General features: G+C 47.2%; 1 protein-coding gene across 1 annotated transcript in view; it reads right to left on the bottom strand.

The window, feature by feature from the left end:
• The window catches only part of LOC115467377 (MAM domain-containing glycosylphosphatidylinositol anchor protein 1-like), a gene marked incomplete in the record, with an annotated part of 483,050 nt that overhangs the window by 306,467 nt on the left and 156,255 nt on the right, over window positions 1-20,328 (bottom strand). Inside the window, 2 exon segments of the mRNA XM_030199249.1 lie at window positions 2,944-3,140; window positions 14,767-14,941. Coding sequence (XP_030055109.1) covers window positions 2,944-3,140; window positions 14,767-14,941 — 372 coding nt within the window.

Raw genomic sequence — 20,328 nt, forward strand, 5'->3', positions numbered from 1 at the left:
ACGTCCTGCACGTATGTGCAGGACGTCAGACAAGCAGAAGCCTGCGCGGCCACATTGGTGATCTGCAACGGCCGACTTCTACATGGAATGTTGCTAGTGGAATAGCAACATTCCATGTAGACTCTCAAATAGTAGCAACAGTGGAGGAGTGGCTGAGTGGTTAGGGTGGTGGACCTTGGTCCTGGGGAACTGAGTTCGATTCCCACTTCAGGCACAGGCAGCTCCTTGTGACTCTGGGCAAGTCACTTAACCCTCCATTGCCCCATGTAAGCCGCATTGAGCCTGCCATGAGTGGGAAAGCGCAGGGTACAAATGTAACTAAAATAAAAAATATTGTGATGTGAGTTGTTTAATTAAATATTGGATATTGTTAAAAAAATGTATTAGTCATACTGGTAGATACATATTCATTGTGGAGATCTTGAAAACCAGACTGGCTTGGTGTGCCCCGAGGGCTGGGTTAAGAAGTCCTGGGCAAGGGGCAAGATCTGCAAAAAAAAAAAAACTTTGTGAAGGGGACTCCACCTAGGCAGGGAGGGGTGTCTAAGCTCCCAGTCCCCGATAAGCAGGGAATACGCTACGGCCTTCACGGTGAAGCATTTTCTTGCCATATCAGCTTCTACTTTCTGCCAGAATATATTTCTTGCCTACAAGATACAGCAGATAATATCTTCAGAGCTGCCAAATTAGCCAATTCCAGCAGGAATAAGTTTTGGCTAAGTCCTGGTTTTGAATTTACATTGCAAAGCAGTGTGGGAGTTGTAGTGCCTGATTCTACCCATTGAAACCGATACTACAGGTCACGTGATGTGCCAGGAAAGGGTTGCCTGAATCTTAGGAACAACCTAGAATATCTCTCTTGGATAGGGTTACCATTTTTTGTCCCACAAAAAGGAGGACACATGCCCCGCCCCTACTACACACCCACCCCGCCCCTTTCACACCCCACACCGCCCCCTTTCACACCCTTGCTCCGCCCCCCCTGACACACCCTCACTCCGCCCCGTCATGTTTTCCCCTCCCCCCCTTTCACAGACCCCGTCGCCCCCCTCCCCATCACCCGCCTCCCCTTACCTTACTACTGCCCTGGTGGTCTAGTGACCTCTTCAGGGCAGGAAAAAGCCCCCTCTTTCCTGCCCGGAACCCTGCCCTGCATGCATCCTTCCTGTTCCTGATCCTCAACGCTGATTCAAAATGGTCGCTGAGAGTTGAAGTCTTGCAAGGTCACTTCAACTCTTGGCGGCCATTTTGAATCGGCGCCGAGGATCAGGAACAGGAAGGATGCATGCAGGGCAGCGCTCTGGGCAGGAAAGAGGGGGCTCTTTCCTGCCCTGAAGGCGGAAGAGGTCACTAGACCACCAGGGCACTAGTAAGTAAGGGGAGGGGAGGCTAGCAATCTGCCCATTTGTCCAGAAATCCGGACAAACGGGCAGATTGGCAAAACCAGCCCGGTTGCCCGGACATGCCCTCAAAAAGAGGCCATGTCCGGGTAAATCCGGACATATAGTAACCCTACTCTTGGAACAGGATGACTCAGGGCAGGCTTAACAGCTGGACCAGGTGAGGCTCTGACACAGGGCGTCGGTAACTCAGGGCGTCAAAATACCCAGCCTCTGGCCTCACCTGATCTATAAGTTCAGCCTTTCCTTCCCCCTCCCTCCCAGGCCGGTCTCTCCTCTTTTTTCTTTCTCTCCCCCCAGGTCCAGCACTGCTCCCTCACCTCTCTTACTCCCCCCACAGTCCTGAAAGTTTATGTTGGTTACCGGAGGCGGCAGAAGCACCATGACAGGCTGCTTTCAGCCTGCCCCTGGATCTTCCCTCTGCAATGTCTAGCCTCCTCTGATGCAATTTCCTGTGGGCGGGATGCAGCTGAGGGAAAACCCAGGGGCTGGCCGAAGGCAGCCTATCATGCTGCTGCTGCTGTCGCTAGTGACCGACATAAACTACAGGACCGTGGGGGAGCGAGAGAGGCGAGGGCAGTGGTGTAGCTACTATGGGGCCACGGGGGCCTGGGACCCCATAGATTTGGCCCTGGACCCCCCTGCCGACGACCCTCTCAACCCCCCCCCCTCTCCCGTCGCCAACCTGCCGTCGCCATCTGCTACCTTTGCTGGTGGGGGAAGGAAGAAGGCTTTGGCTGGTGGGGGTTGGGGTCCCTTGCCAGCAAAAGTAGCAGACGGCGACGGCGGGTTGGCGGTGGGAGGGGGGAATGAGAGGGTCGTTGGCGGGGGGGGTCAAAGTTGTTGTTGGTGGTGTTGGTGGCGGCGGGGGTGTCGGCAATGGTGGTGGGGGGTGTCGGCAATGGCGTTGGGGGAGGGGTCGACGGCCCCGGGGGGGGCTAAAATGTGCCCCCTCACCTCAGGCTCTGGACCCCCCTTCCGCCGAAGTCTGGCTACGCCCCTGGGTGAGGGAGCAGTGCCAGACCCGCAGGAAGGAGGACAGAGGAGGGGGAAAGAGAAACTGGATTGGGGACGGTGGGGGGCGAGAGATGCCAGCCCAAGGGAGGGAGCGTTTACAAACTCACAGGGGAAAGGGGGATGGAAGGGGCGCCGGAAGTGATGTGATGGGGAGGGGCGGAGGTGCCACCAAAGCAAATTGGCTTTGAGTACCACTGTCCCTTGAGCCGGCCCTGGGGTGACTACACAGCTCTGCATCTTATCTGCTTCAGCTTCTAGTAAAGGTCAGAATGACTCAATCTTCCAGGCAAGAGGAGACCTATAAAATTCCTTTTGGGCTGGAAAAGAGGCCCATGGGACTGTGAGAAAGACCGGGCTGTCTTAAAAGAAAAGAATGTTTGATCCCCCGGGCAACATGTCATATGGCAGATTGCAGCAGTCTGCTTTTCACTGTAACCCCCCCCCCCCCCCATTAAACCCCCAAATCTCAACTGGAAGTAAGGATCCCACTTGTCGTAGACTAGTAGGGATGAAGTCTGTGTCTCACCTGTGTGTACAGAGGTTCGTAAATGTCCACGCCATTGTCCTGGTTGTGAGAGAGGGTCTCGGCCCCCCGTTTCCAGATGAAGCGAGCGGGTGGATTGGAGTTGACAGTACAGCGCAGGAAGACGGTCTTCTCTTGGTAAAAGCTGCCCCGCACGTCGCTGATGGTTTGATGCACTGTTAGGATGGGTTCGTCTAGATCTGGAAGGGAGGGGGGCCTGCAGTTGGAATTACAGACACTCTGGGAAGAGATCAGAGCTGAGACTGGGGGAGAAGAAAGCAAACCCCTACACATTCACGAACAATATGAAAGACCGACTTTCTGCTGAGCAGGGGCGTAGCCAGATGGCCAATTTTGGGTGGGCCTGAGCCCAAGGTGGGTGGGCATGGAATTTGCCCCCTCCCTGGTCCCCCTCTGCTTTTCTCCTCTCTCCACCCAGTGGTGTGCTGGAGCAGGCTCTCACAGGCTCTCGAGAGCCGTTTGTTAAGTTTTTAAGAATTCTGGGAGCCGGTTCTCCATGGCTACTTCAACAAATGGATCCCAAAATGTGGGCTTGGGCCCCTCCTGAATTCTCTTTTACTTTGCTGGCGAGAGAGAGCCCCCTGTTAACAATTTACCAGCACACCCCTGTCTCCACCCCTCCCTTTCCACAAACGCCAAATATTAAATACTGGAGCTGACAGGGATCCCCAAACTCTGCCAGCTGAAGATTTCCTCCTGCTCCTCGATCAGCCAGCACTCTTTCACACGGCAGCCGGTAGCACTTGCCTCAAACTCAGTTTTGCCAGATGGAAAAAATTGTTCACGCCCAAAACCAGCCCCAAACTGCACAAAGTCAATTTGCATACGAATGACATCATTTCATAAATATTAATGAGGCCATTTGCATACAAACGACATCATTAAACTCGCCTCCACTGGCCGCGGCCACGGGAAAACTGAGCCAACCCGCAGCTGACGGCCATGGGAAAAAACCGCGGCAGGCGAAAAAAACGCTGGCGGGGCAAGAAAAAGCCCCCCAAAATACCGCAACCCGCACGCGGCGTGAAAAAGCCACAGCGGATCGCGGAAAGGAGCCCAATTGGGCGGGAAATCCGCAGCCTGGCACTGCTGCTGGTAGGCTGTGCATGCTCAGCAGTTTTGTATGTGTGACAACTGAGCATGTGCAGAAGGGCCGGTCTCAGTGTCAGCTCAAGGCAAGTGCTGCTGGTTGAGATTTGGAAGAGTGCAAGCTGCCCAAGGAGAGAAAATCTTCAGCTAGCGAGGTTTGGGGATCCCCAGCAGCCACAGCAAGAGTGTCACAATTTTGGGTGGGCCTGAGTCCAAAGTGGGTGGGTCCCGGCCCACCCAGGCCCACCTGTGGCTACGCCACTGCTGCTGAGACTAGTCAAACAGAAGCTGGTGACAGATATATTGGACGGAGGAGTGGGAAGGAACCTCTTATCCTAAAATTAACAGAAACAACACTGATGGTCCATTAGATCGAAATCCTGGTGGAAGCACTTCAAGTGAAGGGTCTTTACTCTGGCCCTACCATTGTATCTTTGGACTTGCAGGTGCAGAACAGCAGATCTGTAAGTCCAGAAATACAAAGGTGCAAAGCCAGGGGTGACCCAGCCTGCTCCGGGTGGCTCGGGCTGCGTTCGGCATGCTGCGTTCCTTCTTCAGCCCAGCTAAGCTACCTGTTTATAAGAAGATTACAGTAGAATACAGTCAGAATAAAAAATCAAGAGCAGCCCAAAGCGAAGAGAGGCCGAACATGCAGGCACTGGGTAGATGTTTCCAGCCTCCTACCGGGGCTTGGTTCACTGGCACATAGGCAGGCAAGGGCTGATGTTAGGCTCCTCGACTATCTTTGTGTCATGGACCACAAGGCTGAGACCCCTGCAATGCAAAGAACAGGGCTCTGAAAGGTAGAAAAATCACAAAATCATAGACACGTTACAGCAGAACATAAAAGAGAAGACAGGTTTAAAAGTGAGTTATGGGTAACAAGCTGACTTCTTGGAGATGTTACACATGTCACCCTCCAGCTACTCTCTCCTCCAAGATAGAAATGAAAACTCTCTCTCCCTCCCTCCCTTCCTGGTGGCTCAGTGACCCACCTTGCTCCTCTCAGATGAATGACGGGGTCAGGAATAACTTGTGGCCAATTGCTGCCTGCTCCGTCTGTCTGTCCGTCACCCCACCCTCCCACCCTGTTAACTGCTGTCGCTATTAGAAAGTAGAAAACTCTAGGAGACCATCCCTGGTTTGCAGAAATTCCCAAGGTTGTGGTACATAACAGACAGGTGCACAGAGGTTACTGCAGGTACCTGTCATCCTATTTGAGTAACCACTGCCTCCTAAGGATCCTGTAAGAGGAGAAGGACTCAGCTTTATCACTTCATCCAAAATGCGTCCAGATCTGACAAAGCAACACATTCCTTCTATGAACCATATGCACAAGGACACGCCTGGAGAGCCTTAACGTCTCTTGGGAAGGTCTGTAAAGAAGTCCAGGTCTCTGGTGCTTTTCTGCCAAAATGTTTTCCAAGTGCCGATGCTGCCTCTAAGGACTAAGCATTTTATTCCTAAGAGATGGTTCAACCCGCTATCCTGAACTGCACAAACCATGAGCCATCTTTAAGCCTGGAAGATTCGCAGAATGTGTACACAGGGCTTCCATGCCGCCTCACAAGATCTGCATTAGCCCTTTAAGAAAACATCTCCTACAGATATCCATTTCTGAAACACAAGTACTACAAGATTTAAATGCATGCATGCAACAGGTATGACACGTGTTTCACAGCCATTGAGGAGACACAGATAACGTGGCTTTTAAATGTATACACTACATGCAAAATAGATACTGAAAGTTTTACCTTTAATCCTTGCTCACAATACACATATATTAAAAACCTTTAAATCCACAGGTGCAGCACAGATACTGCAAGCTTTAAAATCATGTATTAAGCTCCATACCATGTTTTATATCCATATTTATAGCACACGGTGGTTAATCACTCCAAATAAATAAATTCCTGAGTATTTCCAGTGCAGGCATGCTGCGTGCATACTGTAGGGTTGAAATTATGCTTCTAGCATGCAGGTATTCATGGATTAAGGTAGGGGAAGAAACTGGAGAACTGTCCATCCCTTTCTGGCCTTTATCTGATGACTGTCAGATGAGCCCTCCGGGAACACAGAACCACCTCAGTGGCGTAGCAAGGGCGGACGGTGGGGGCGGTCCGCCCCGGGTGTCAACGGGTGGGGGGGTGCTCCGCTCCATCCATCCACACTCCCCCATTGGCATGGAACCACCTCCCCCCCCCCGACACAGTCCCCACCTGCCAACCAGGTTCCAGCTCCGTCCACCCCAGCGTGGCGCCTCACATCTGCAGCGCTGCTGTAAAAAGAAGAAAATCGCCTCCTCGTTGGCCCTTCCCTCACTGTGTCCCACCCTCTGACATAACTTCCTATTTCCTCGAGGGTGGGACACAGTGAGGGAAGGGCCGACGAGGAGGCGATTTTCTTCTTTTTACAGCAGCGCTGCAGATGCGAGGCGCCACGCTGGGGTGAATGGAGCTGGAACCTGGTTGGCAGGTGGGGACTGCGTCGGGGGGGGGGGGAGCCGGCGCCACGCTGTGGTGGACGGAGCTGGAACTTGGAAGGCAGGTGGGGACTGTGTCATGTGTGTGTGTAGGGGGGGGGTGCCGTGTTGCCCTGCACCCGGGGGGGGGGGGGGGGGTGAGCAGTGGCGATCCGCCCTGGGTGTGAGGCAACCATGGAACGCCACTGCACCTCCTGTACCAGAATGTAACTGGCTTTGATAAATGCAGCAAATTGTAAAATGCCTAAAACCCATTATTTAAACTACAGAGAGCCCACCAAATATTGAAAGAGATCCATTACACCTTATGAAAGCCAGGAGGTGACTCTCCTTGGCACAATGCAAGAATGAAGAGTTTTAGCAGTGAATCTGAGATGGTACCGACATCCCCTGGCACCCATCCGAGGCTCATTCCTATATATAAGTACATAAGTACATAAGTATTCCACACTGGGACAGACCAAAGGTCCATCGAGCCCGGCATCCTGTTTCCAACAGTGGCCAATCCAGGTCACAAATACCTGGCAAGATCCCCCCAAAAAGTTCAATACATTTTATGCTGCTTATCCCAGAAATAAGCAGTGGATTTTCCCCAAGTCAATTTAATAATGGTCTATGGACATTTCCTTTAGGAAGCCGTCCTGACCTTTTTTAAACACCGCTAAGCTAACCACATTTACCACATTCTCTGGCAATGAATTCCAGAGTTTAATTACACAGTGAGTGAAGACAAATTTTCTCAGATTCATATTAAATTCACTATGTCCAGATTATGCGCACAAATACCCCAATCAGAGACATCAACCCCCATTGCTTCACTGTGTCTACTGAAAGGAGGAGCATTAACCTCCCCCTGTCTTTGCCTCTATATATAAATTTACTCCGCTGATGTGCAGGTCAAACTGTCAGCTATGCTCCAAAAAACATATCTGTTCGCCTTTTCGGTTGATTTGCCAACTGGTTTCATGTCTTTCAAGACTACTCTATGTTATCCCACCAAAAAAAAAAAATCACACCTCACCAACTTTAACTGAAAATGAAAATACAAGCGATTTTTCCACGGGATGCAGAGACAGAAATTCACTGTATCTTTCACTGGACAGAATCATGTTCACAGTATTCTGGCGATTGCCCTGAGCCCCCTGGAAGAGTCTGAACACATCCGTCTCTCTGTTGGGGAAAGTTGGCTTGCTGTGAACCAGCAACGACGATGCTTTCTGCATTGCTGAGCATGGCGGGGAGGGCAGGGGAGTGAATGTACCAGGGAAATGAAATTTCCAGTGGCACTGCCTTTTTCTCTCTCAAAGGAATGAAGAGAAAAACAAAACAAAACAAACTAACTAAAATTTAATCTGTTTCCCCTTCGTTCTGTCTTCACAATAGGAAATTTCATTAGAATTTCTTGTTTCATTTGTTTTTGGCAGATCTTTAAGCTGGAAATTGAGAGAAGCCAGGATTATAAAGCACTTAGAAACGCGGCATTTTTAGCCACCTTAATAGACTGACAGGTGATGCAGACATGGGCTCTTATAAGATAACATGTCATCTCTTGCTGGTTCAGGTACAGTGAACTTATGAGCCTGGTGGAGTATTATCTTACACCGTAAGATACATCCCTCACTTAAAGCACTGAGTGGTAAGAGCAGAGCAGGAACGAAGTGATGCTAAAAATGTCAGACAGTGCCTGGTACTGCTTAATGTCTCCTGGGATGAAGTCCATGGTTCTGAGGCTCAATAACAACATCCATTCCCTCTCTCATTTCAACCAGTCAGTGGAGAAAAGAAACTTTCTATCAAACAATTCCGCTGGGTGCTCTCAACCGTGCAAAACTCTCTTCCCCGAAGAGTTGTAAGATAATAGGACCGAGGTGGCAACACGAGCTTATACGGTCACTTCTGTCAGCAGAGGGGAACATTAAAATTTAACTTCGGCATTGACAAAACCATAAAAAAAAAAAAACAACTGAGAAAGAGACTGCAGAGGACAGCACAGAGCAGTCAAAGAGACGTTAATCATCTCAGAAACAGCAGAAAACCAACTCACTTTTTTGTCAGAGAGGGGCAATCCAGGGAGCAAGGGGACAGGAAAAGGAAAGACAGTCTTCCTTCCCTTACAGAAACCTGATAGTTCAGGACATATGGTAGAGAAAAAACTGGGTTGGAAACCCTCCCCACCCCATGGAAGCAGAGTAAAGCTGAATTCTGCAGGGCGCAACTGAAGTTTAATCAAATGTCTCCGTGGGAAATACTGCTTATTAAGCCAATGTTCGCATATTAACAATCTGATGGCACTAGTAATGCAACCCCTGATTTCTTAGCTTGACAGCAGTACACTGGTGGCACAGTGACACTACATAAAGTACATAAGTACATTAGTATTGCCATACTGGAAAAGACCAAAGGTCCATGAAGCCCAGCATCCTGCTTCCAACAGTGGCCAATCCAGGTCACAAATACCTGGCAAGATCCCCAAAAAGTACAAAACATTCTATACTGCTTATCCCAGAAATAGTGGATTTTCCCCAAGTCCATTTAATAACGGTCTATGGACCTTTCCTTTAGGAAGCCGTCCAAACCTTTTTAAAACTCCGCTAAGCTAACCGCCTTTACCACATTCTCTGGCAACGAATTCCAGAGTTTAATTACACGTTGAGTGAAGAAACATTTTCTCCGATTCGTTTTAAATTTACTACATTGTAGCTTCATCGCATACCTCCTAGTCCTAGTATTTTTGGAAAGCGTGAACAGACGCTTCACATCTACCTGTTCAACTCCACTCATTATTTTATAGACCTCTATCATATCTCCCCTCAGCCGCCTTTCCTCATAGGGAAGTTGTCCCATCCCCTTTATCATTTTCGTCGCCCTTCACTCCAAATGGACACTCCAGTCAAGCTTGAAACTGATGTGGGTTTTCACCTGTGCAGGGGCAGCTCTAGGCCAAGGTGGCTATATCGCGGAAGGAGACAGAGTCCCAGAGGGAGCAATAACTTTTCTTGAAGATGTAAATGTTCTGAATGATATGGAACAGTCTCAGTGCCAGGATATGAAAACTGTTTTCAAAATGTAGAGCCACGGAAAGTTTCAATTCCAGTATTTGGCCTGGACCTGACCGAGTTGAGACCTGACATTGTGGTAGCACTGAATCTAAGCTTGTGGTGGGTATGGCACTGTTCTAGGTCCTCTCTCTCTCTAGATCCAAAGATCCCTGTGAGCAGATTCTGGTTCTGGTCAGGTCTAGGCAGTATCAACAGTGCATAAGCTCTAGAGACTCTTAAGCCTGTGTAATAACAGTCAAACAGTAGAACATCCCATATTATGATCTTGCCTGATCTTGGACAGACCAAGGCAGAGGCACAGCCATGGGGTCAGCCACAGCTCCCCATCCCTACTTTGGAGTCAGGCTGGCCCAGTAAGTAGCACAGATCAATGAGAAGAGAACTGGAGGCGACATTAATGTGTGCGTACCTGAGCTAAGCTCAGGCTCCATCAAAGCTCAGTTCTGGCTATTCCACTGGACTAAGGTCTCTTTCTGCTCACTAATCAAGACAACACAGTTCTCTGTTCCCCTCACCTTGACGGAAATTTTCATGGTTATGATATAAATTATCTGTCCACCCAGGAGAGGCATCAACTATAACTCTACAGAATCAACGGGGATGCCGACTCTTTCAGTTTTAAGAAGGATTAAGCCATTGGATGATCAATGTGCCAAGTGTTCAGCCAATGGTGCACATCTTGGCCATACGTTTTGGGCCTGCCCACGTATTCAAGCTTACTGGACCTGCTTGGCTCATCATGCCTCTCAGTTTTGGAAATTTAAGTGGTCACCATCTTTTCTCTCCAACTATTTGATGTTCTCTCCATCCAGAGACAGCCGCCACCAGGCCTCCGTGCTTTTTTAAAGCATACAGTGTTGATGGCCAACATGGCAATATTACAACTTTGGCTCTCATCAGACGTCCCCATGGTATCGCATTGGAGATCTATAATGATTATGCGCAGTGCCCTGCGGAATAAAGGGGATTTCTGATTTGTCCTCTTCGAAGGGAGATCAGTTTCTCAAAATTTGGGTACCTTTTTGGGACACCTTGATGCCTATGGTGTGTAGCCAGACCTTGAATGCGCAGGTGGGTTATTCAGGTAGGGTGGGAGGGAGGGACATGTTAACGTACCCCATTTGGCACTGTATTTGTTTGCATTACTCTTGTTGATTGTTTCCGTTGACAATAAAAATACTATTTTGAAACAACAACAACAACAAAAAAGGATTATGCCATGTGAACAGAATGAGCGGCACCCTTTTCAAAATAGGCTCCCGGTACTCACCCAATTAAAAGATCATCTCTTTCAGTCACTCTTCCTGTTTCTTGATCCAGGTTTTTAACCCTCACCTCTGCTCAAGGGAAGTAGAAAATTATGTGCAGCTGGTGCAGCCGCACAGAGTGTGAGAAAGGCGGAGGACAAAATTGTACCTCATCCAATGCCTCCCCTACTTGCCCAGCACCTCTAATTGCTCTCCCTATGCCCCCCTCCTAAGTGCATCTGCCCACCCTGGTGGTCTAGGGTAGGGTAGGCAGCAGCGATCCCTACTCGCAGCTGCCTGTGCCTACTTTGGATTGAAAATAGCAGCCATTTTGAATCCAGAACTGGCCACCTTACCCTAGACCACCAGGACATCAGTCAGGTAGATGGGAGAGGGGGGGAGGTGGAGGTGTGTGTGGACTTGGGGGGGGGATTCCTCCATGGAGGGGCTCGCAGGATGGGTGGGGATGTTCTGGGGGGATGGGTTTGGAGGGTGGGGGCAGTGGACAAGTCAACAAGGGTGCATTTTTAGCCTGCTACGGCTCTGCCTCTGCTCTAACCTCCTTCATCTCCTCCTCTCCCTCTTCTTAGGCTGAAGACCCTGAGAACAAACATTTACGAGAACAGGATCCCCTTACCCAGAGAGGAGTATCAAGGGTTAAGAATGTAAGCAGAAAAGAGAAAAGAACGGTCTAAGATACTTGCGACTTGGGTATGTGATAAACATATCCTATATAGATGTCAGGGACAAGAACACGGAACCAAGTATGTGATAAGCCCATCCTGCAGGGGACAAAGTTGAAGTCTTAATATAATTTTTGCTTAACCTTGAACTAACGCAATATCTGTTTCCTATCATTGCTTGCTTGTCTCACAAGAACAATAGCTGAACTGCAAATTTATGTGGAACGAACGTCACAGATTATTTATATAAAAGGAACGGAAGCGAAGGAGAGGTCGGGTGAATGTCTCTAATTGGGAGAACACTGTGAACCTCTTCCGAAAAGCTTTTACCAATTAACTAACAGTTGTCTCTGTGCGAGATATTCTTTCTCTTGGCCTTTCCCAGGGACGGGAGGCAAGGAGCTGAGCAGGTGTCACCAGCAAACAAGCCCCCTTAATATCAGCATAGAATAATATCAAATATTGAAACGTTTCACTTCTTTCCAAACACATGAAATACTCACTTAACCCTCCATGGCCCCAGGTACAAAATATATAAACTACTTCGATTGTAACCACAGAAAGTCGGCATATCAAGTCCCATCCCCTTTCCTTTACAAGTCATTTCTCAGCACTCGGGAAACCAGTTCTCAAAGGAAGTGAATAGACACAATGTGAACATATAGAATATACATCTCTCTGAAGCAGATGATGAAGAGGAGAAAGATGTGTTACCAAGTCCATGTGGAGAGTGGATGTCAGTATCGCTCAGCCTCCAGCCACTGCATTGGCCCCATAGTTCTAAAGGTCAACGAGATGTCAGAGGGTCCCAGGACTCCGCCTTACCTAGGACAGAGCTACCCCCAGAGCAAAGAGAACTCAAGAGGATAACAGGGGATTTTATTCAAGGGTTAACCCAAAAATATACATACAAAACAGACCAGGTGGCTACAGGTCATCCAGAGGAGGCAGTCAACTATGTATGTGGACATGCTCTGAAATTACCACAAAGGCCTTATATCCTAGCACAGTGATTCAGCCTGTCCAAGACTTAGAATATCCATGAAGTCTAATGCAGCCCACAGAAAACCATAAAGAACAGAGAACTGGGGATATACTTTGGAAGCCCTCTATCACAAACACTCATAAAGCAGAGAACATAATTAAGCTTAGCTGTTGTGTAGAGTTGTCTCCAGTTTGTCAATACAACGTCAAACTTCTGAATGAGCTTCTTCAGGCCTACACGTTTTATCAACACTGAAAATTAGAGACTAATAAGTGTGCCAAGAATGACTAAATATTAGCCTAATCTTCAGTGCTGGAGTCAGACATGGGATCCCACCTCACTGACCCCCCTACCATCCAAGCAAGTGAATTATGGAATTCCACCACACTCATATCTTACCACCAAACCAGTTGAGTCCAAATATGAGATCACATCATCTGCACATCCTAGCACCCAAGCCAGTGGAAATCACCTCTACGAGAGTACACTCTAGTTACATCCTACTGTTCAGACCAGTGAAGGCCACACATCGGATCCTACTAAATGCATATTCTACCATTCAGACCAGCAGAGTCTAGAGGTGAGATCATACCATACTCACATCCAAAATCACCAAACAGTGGATCCCACCATACAGTTCTTTTCTACATGATTTATTGTTTTGTAAACCGCTTTCATCTTTTTGTATTTAGCGGTATATTAAATTTTAATAACGCTAAACTTACAATCTACCATTCAGACCAATGGAGGCCATACAGCAGTTTCCACTATACTCACATTCTACCAATCAGACCACAGGTGCAGGATGGTAAGGTGTAAATCCTCATACGACACCAAAGTGGAGTTTGATGTACCCTTCAAACTCTTTGACATAAGGAAAAAACTTTAAATGAAATAACGGAGGAAAAGAACCTGAGCTGGCTTTGGTTGTACAATGAGTAGTAAAATTACCGGCATTATTCCGTTCACAGCCCTTTGTCTCAATCATTGGCCGAAACATCCATGAAAATTCACAGTCTTCATTCAAGACATTCTTATAATTAAGTTTTTAAATTTTAACCCCTGTTTACTAAGCCATGTGGGAATGCCGACCCAGCCCATTCAACATGAATGGGCTGTGTCGGCATCAGCTCACTGCAGTAGGTAGTGCGGCTTAGTAAACAGGGGGTTAAATGTTAAAAGCAATACTCTCGCTCTTCATGAGTCCAAAACATCCCTTCACTACCTCTTGTTCTTAAACGTCAACGTTCATTTTTTATGTAACCAAACTGCACCACGATCTCTGCGGGGACCCGTTTCACCTCTCACGGCTTCTTCAGGGGATCCTTCAGTGCTTCCACACTCTTAAGCAAAATACACAACATAAAAGCTGCTTCCGCAGCGGGACAAGTTTAAGTTAAAGCGTTTCCTTTTCCTGCTTTGATTACGTAAAAAATGAACGTTGAAGTTTAAGAACAAGAGGTAGTGAAGAGCTGTTTTGCATTCATTAAGAGTGAGGGCACTGCTTTGAAAATTTAAAATAAGAAGGTTTTGAATAAAGACTCTGATTTTTCATGGAGTTTTTGGCCAACGATTGAGACAAAGGGCTGTGAGAAGACTAATGCCGGCTATTTGAAGACATACCGGTAATTTTGCTACTCATTGAACAGCCAAAGCCAGCTGAGGTCTTTTTCCTCCATTATTTTTAAGGATTTTTCCTTATGTCAAAGAGTTTGAAGGGTACATCAAACTCCACTTTGGTGATATTGGTGGATGTGTTTTGCTCTAAATTCTGAAGTTAAGATGTCAATACTCACCATACTCACATTCTACCATCCAGATCAGCTGAACCCACCTATTGGATCCCATAATACTTTCATCCTACAAGTGAATTATTAACAGGAGGTTTAGTACAGGGGTGAACAACCTCTGTCCTCAATGGCCACAACCCAATTAGGTTTTTCAGGATTTTGACAATTAGTATTCTCATTGAGCAAATCGTGAAAACCTGACTGGGTTGCAGCCCTCAAGGACTGAGGTTCTAAATCCTTGGCTTAGAAGATGAGACTGTGAGTGTGGAGTGCTAAGTGTGATCTACAGATCACAGGAGACCATATCGATAAGAAGGAAAAGCTTGAAGTTGACACATATGTAAGGGCAGCATCCCTTTCTCTCTGAAGGAACGCCCAGCTAAGATAAGGCAGAGTCCTGGGTGGGCGAGAAGACAGATGGACAGGCAGTAGAACTGTGGCAATGCTTGGGCTGCATTCAAATGACTTACACTGCACATCTACTCGAATGGACTTGATGGCAGGGACCCCAACCCCATTTTCGGCTTTACAATAGTAACGACCTCCCTGCATCCGCTGAATATTCTCAATCCGAAGGGTCTCGTTGAAGATGGAGGTTTCCTGGAATTTGTCCGAGGCACTGCCAGCGGTCTTTGTCCACCTCACCTGCAGAAAACAAAACCAAAGTAATCAATCTGAATTTACATCACAACTCTCATCCAGGCAAGATCACAGTGTGCTGTACAAGCTTTCTAGCTTTTCAGAAACACACGGGCAGCCTTCTCTAAGGAGGACAGAGCAACAACGCCTGTGTGGCAACTGGAATAAAAGAGAGTGGCCAACGAGGAGAGACCTGGAGAAATTTAGAGGTCCGTGCTCAAGTAGCCACCAAGTCAGGAAATGTATCCCAATAATTTATCTAGACGATCAGTAAAGGGTTCCTGCTAAAAATAAAGATATCGGGATAAATTTAAAACAGGTATTTATATGATCAGTGTTATACGGACATTATCAGCTCGTAACCTTGGGGTCATCTTCGACTCCTCCCTCTCCTTCTCTGCACATATTCAGCAGACTGCTAAAACCTGTCGTTTCTTTCTCTATAATATTACCAAAATTCGCCCTTTCCTTTCTGAGCACACTACAAGAACCCTCATCCACGCTCTTATCACCTCTCGCTTAGACTATTGCAACTTGCTTCTCACAGGTCTCCCACTTAGCCATCTCTCTCCTCTTCAATTTGTTCAAAATTCTGCTGCACGACTAATATTCCGCCAGTGTCGTTATGCTCATATTAGCCCTCTCCTCAAGTCACTTCACTGGCTTCCTATCCATTTCGGCATACAGTTCAAATTCCTCTTATTGACCTATAAATGCATTCACTCTGCAGCTCCTCAGTACCTCTCCACTCTTATCTCTCCCTACATTCCTCCCCGGGAACACCGTTCACTGGGTAAATCTCTCTTATCTGCACCCTTCTCCTCCACCACTAACCCCAGACTCCGTTCCTTTTATCTTGCTGCACCATATGCCTGGAATAGACTTCCTGAGCCGGTACGTCAAGCTCCATCTCTGGCCGTCTTCAAATCTAAGCTAAAAGCCCGCCTTTTTGATGCTGCTTTTAACTCCTAACCCTTATTCACTTGTTCGGAACCCTTATTTTATCATCCTCACTTTAATATTCCCTTATCTCTTGTCTGTCCTGTTTGTCCTAATTAGATTGTAAGCTCTGTTGAGCAGGGACTGTCTCTTCATATTCAAGTGTACAGTGCTGCGTATATCTAGTAGCGTTATAGAAATGATAAGTAGTAGTAGTAGTAGTCTTTGGGATTCCGGAATGTTGCTACTGTTTAGCATTCCACACAGAATCTTGCTACTCTTTCAGATTCCGGAATCTTGCTATTCTTTGGGTTCCGGAATGTTGCTATTCTTTGGGATTCCGGAACCTTGCTACCCTTTGTCCTTATCCCTTATTTGTCCTGTTTGTCTGCCCTAATTAGATTGTAAGCTCTGTCGAGCAGGGACTGTCTCTTCATGTTCAAGTGTACAGTGCTGCGTACGTCTAGTAGCGCTTTAGAAATGATAAATAGTAGTAGTAAGTAGTATTATCCAGTCAACACTGGCTTATTTATAGTTTAACTATTCCCTGGAAATCCCCCCAGTGCTGCCTCAAGGGTAACATACCTATTGTACCTGAATGTACACCACTTTGATAGCATTTGGGCTTGCGAGTATATAAGATATTAAAATAAAATAAATAAATAAATATATTTTGTGTGGTCAACTACTCTGCAGTTCTAATCCTTCAGAAGGAGAGGAAGAGTAGGTTCAAATCCAACGCAGCTTCTTGTGACTTTGGGGAGTTACTTAACCCTCCTTGGTTCTCATGTTGAGCAGGTTCTGGCAGCAACAATATTGAGATGCCTCACGCTGCGCAGAAGGCAGCAAAGGTAACGCTGTATCACATCAAGAAAACCACAAAAGGAGAGCCCCCCCCCCCCCCATCTGTCAGTTAAACTCAAGGGCACCTCTGGATCTGGAATCCTAAAGATAAGTACATAAGTAATGCCACACTGGGAAAAGACAAAGGGTCCATCGAGCCCAGCATCCTGTCCTCGACAGCGGCCAATCCAGGCCAAGGGCACCTGGCGAGCTTCCCAAACATACAAACATTCTATACATGTTATTCCCGGAATTGTGGATTTTTCCCAAGTCCATTTAGTAGCGGTTTATGGACTTGTCCTTTAGGAAACCATCTAACCCCTTTTTAAACTCTGCCAAGCTTACCGCCTTCACCACGTTCTCCGGCAACGAATTCCAGAGTTTAATTAAGCGTTGGGTGAAGAAACATTTTCTCCGATTTGTTTTAAATTTACTACACTGTAGTTTCATCGCATCCCCACTAGTCCTAGTATTTTTGGAAAGCGTGAACAGACGCTTCACATCCACCTGTTCTACTCCACTCATTATTTTATATACCTCTATCGTGTCTCCCCTCAGCCGTCTCTTCTCCAAGCTGTATAGCCCTAGCCTCCTTAGTCTTTCTTCATAGGGAAGTCGTCCCATCCCCGCTATCATTTTAGTTGCCCTTCTCTGCACCTTTTCCAATTCTACTATATCTTTCTTGAGATGCAGCGACCAGAATTCAACACAATACTCAAGGTGCGGTCGCACCATGGAGCGATACAACGGCATTATAACATCCTCACACCTGTTTTCCATACCTTTCCTAATAATACCCAACATTCTATTCGCTTTCCGAGCTGCAGCAGCACACTGAGCTGCTGTTTCCTGTCCAACACGATAACTTTCATACTTCATTATTTGATATACTTCAAATCATTAGAGAAATCTAAGCGGTTTACAGTTTACAATGTTGGGGGTTACGTCGAGAAAACAGGGACAGGAAGACAGAAATAAGAGCAGGCGACAAAAAAAAAAAAACGACAACCGACCTGCCCCCATCTTTCAAGGGCATAGGCAGAACATTTTAACATGGGGTGCTTCTCCCCCTCACCGCCCCCACCTTAAAATCCTCTCTGCAGTCTTCACCTCAGCAGCAGCTCTCATAGGACGTCCTCTCTGAACCGTCCCACCCCTCAAAAAGAGCATTTTGAGGAAACACATAAAGGGGTCTTTCTCAATTTCGGATCCAGTGATGTGCAATCGGCTACCTTGGGTGGTAGACTAACTATGGATACACCAAGATGCAAAAGACTATTAAAAAGGCATCTGGGTACAAGATTACTGTGAAAGACTGCAGGTGTCTGAGGGTTGGATATTGTACTGTGTTGACATGTGTTACATTTATTGTTTATTGTCTGTTTTATTGATCTGATGTATTTTTTGTTTTATATTTTATGATTATATATGCTTATTTTGTTCTCTGATAGTTATACACAGAATATAAATGAATAAACCTTAAGCCTTACAGGTGACAAGCTCTTCCCTGAATCCAGCCCCTGAGTCATTCAGTCCTAGAGGTAACAAGCTCTGCATTTTATTTGTTTATTTAGTTGCATTTATATCCCACATTTTCCCACCTATTTGCGGGCTCAGTGTGGCTTACAATACATTGTAAATGATGGAAATACAGTTTCTTACATTACATTACGATTATGGGTTACATTGTGAACAGATAAAGGAAGACAAGGTCAGATCAGTCGCCTTTGGGGCGTGGAAACTAAAGGATATGGTGTAAGGGATTTAATACGCTGATCGAATAATAGCAAGTGAGCGATGGGGTAGACAGTTTTTATCTGTGGGTAGATATTGAATGGGAGAGTACGGGGACGTGGAGTACGTGGGGTAATATCTTGAGGCATTGTTATGGTGTATATGGGATTTATATGTTTTGCTCCTTGCGGTATGTTTTGTCAAAGAGATGGGTCTTCAATCGTTTGCGGAAGTCTGTCAACTCGTAGACCGCTCTCAGGCCGCGTGGTAGTGCGTTCCAGAGTTGCGTGCTCCTGTAGGAGAAGGTTGAAGCATGTAGTCCTTTATACTTTATGCCTTTGCACTTAGGGAAGTGGAGGTTGAGGAAAGTTCTGGATGATTTTTTGGCGTTTCTGGGTGGCAGGTCTACCAAGTCAGACATGTATGCAGGGGCTTCACCGTGAATGATTTTATGCACTAATGTGCATATTTTAAAGGTGACACGTTCCCTGAGTGGGAGCCAGTGCAGTTTCTCGCGTAATGGTGCTGCGCTTTCGTATTTTGGTTTTCCGAAGATGAGTATCCCTGTTTTCATCCCCTGAGCCCTCCAGTCCTAGAGGTGACAGGCTCTGCATCCCTGAGTCTGTTCCACGAGTTCTCCCTCCAGTTACAGAACTGCCAGCCTCAGTTGCAGGATAAGTAATAACGGTTATCATACCGCTGTATTGCAGAATTCAGTATTATCAGTGCAGATGGAAGCAGTTCCTCTTTCACCAGCTCCAAATTATTCATGAATATTTTAACCCCCTTTGCTGTGGGTGAGGAGATATCTCATTTACAGCTGCACTCCCTGCTGTGCACCCACCAAGCCCAAGACGTGTTTCTTCTTGCAAACTCCCAGTCTGCAATCCAGCCAGAAGATCTCTGAAACACACCTCCCTCTGTTTAGGTTCTGCATGTTTGGAGAAAGCACTGGATGTGGTTTTAATACTCCATTCCTCAGTCCCCAGCATTCACCTTCTGTGATGCAGAGGGTCTCAGGCTTCCTGCAGCTGATGAAACCCCTTGCTTAGCCATGCCGTAAAAGGACAGAGACCCTCAGCCCCCCAATCCACTATCGCCACCTCAAGTCAAAGGCCACCAGCTCTGCCATTCTCTCTGCAGCATTTTGCTGCTGATGAATGAACAGCAATGGGATTATCAATAAAAGGAGTCTAGTACAAAAAATAAATAAATAAATCTTTCTTGCAAATCTCTTCCTTCTTTCAGGCATGCATGCACAGAGTCGCTCAGCTGCAGGAACATAGCCAGACCTGTTATTTTAAGTGGGCCCCGAGTTAACCCGGGTGGGCCCTTTCCACCCCCACAACCTGTCCAGACATACAGTCTTTTTGTTAAACTTTCCCTCTACCCCTGCTATCGTCATGCTTCTCCTCCTCCCCTCTGCTCAGCATCTACTCCCCCCCCCCCCCGGCATCCTTCCTCTCTTTCTTTCCCCCTCCCCCCGCCGACATCTGCTTCTCTGTCCCTCCATGGTCTACCTCTAAGCCATCGCAGGCAGCGATTCCAGTAAGCAGCCAGCGCCAGTCTTGCAGGCTTCCCTCTACCGCATCCCTGCCAGTGAACAAGCAGGAAATTATGTCATCGAGGGCGGGACGCGGTAAAGGGAAGCCTGCAAGACTGGCGCAGGTTGATTACGGGAATCGCTGCTAGCGATAGCTGTAAGGCGGTGGGGAATTTAGAGAGAGATGGGCAGCTGCCATGAGGGTGAGAGAGAGAGGCATGAGGCATCACCAATGAGATGCTTTGGGGGCCACTAGACTGGGTGGGCCTGAGGCAAGAATGGGTGGGCCACCAATAGCTACGACATTGCTCAGCTGGTAAAGTAAGCAAAACAC

The sequence above is a fragment of the Microcaecilia unicolor genome, chromosome 3, assembly GCF_901765095.1.
Source record: "Microcaecilia unicolor chromosome 3, aMicUni1.1, whole genome shotgun sequence".
In the NCBI taxonomy this organism is placed as follows: domain Eukaryota; kingdom Metazoa; phylum Chordata; class Amphibia; order Gymnophiona; family Siphonopidae; genus Microcaecilia; species Microcaecilia unicolor.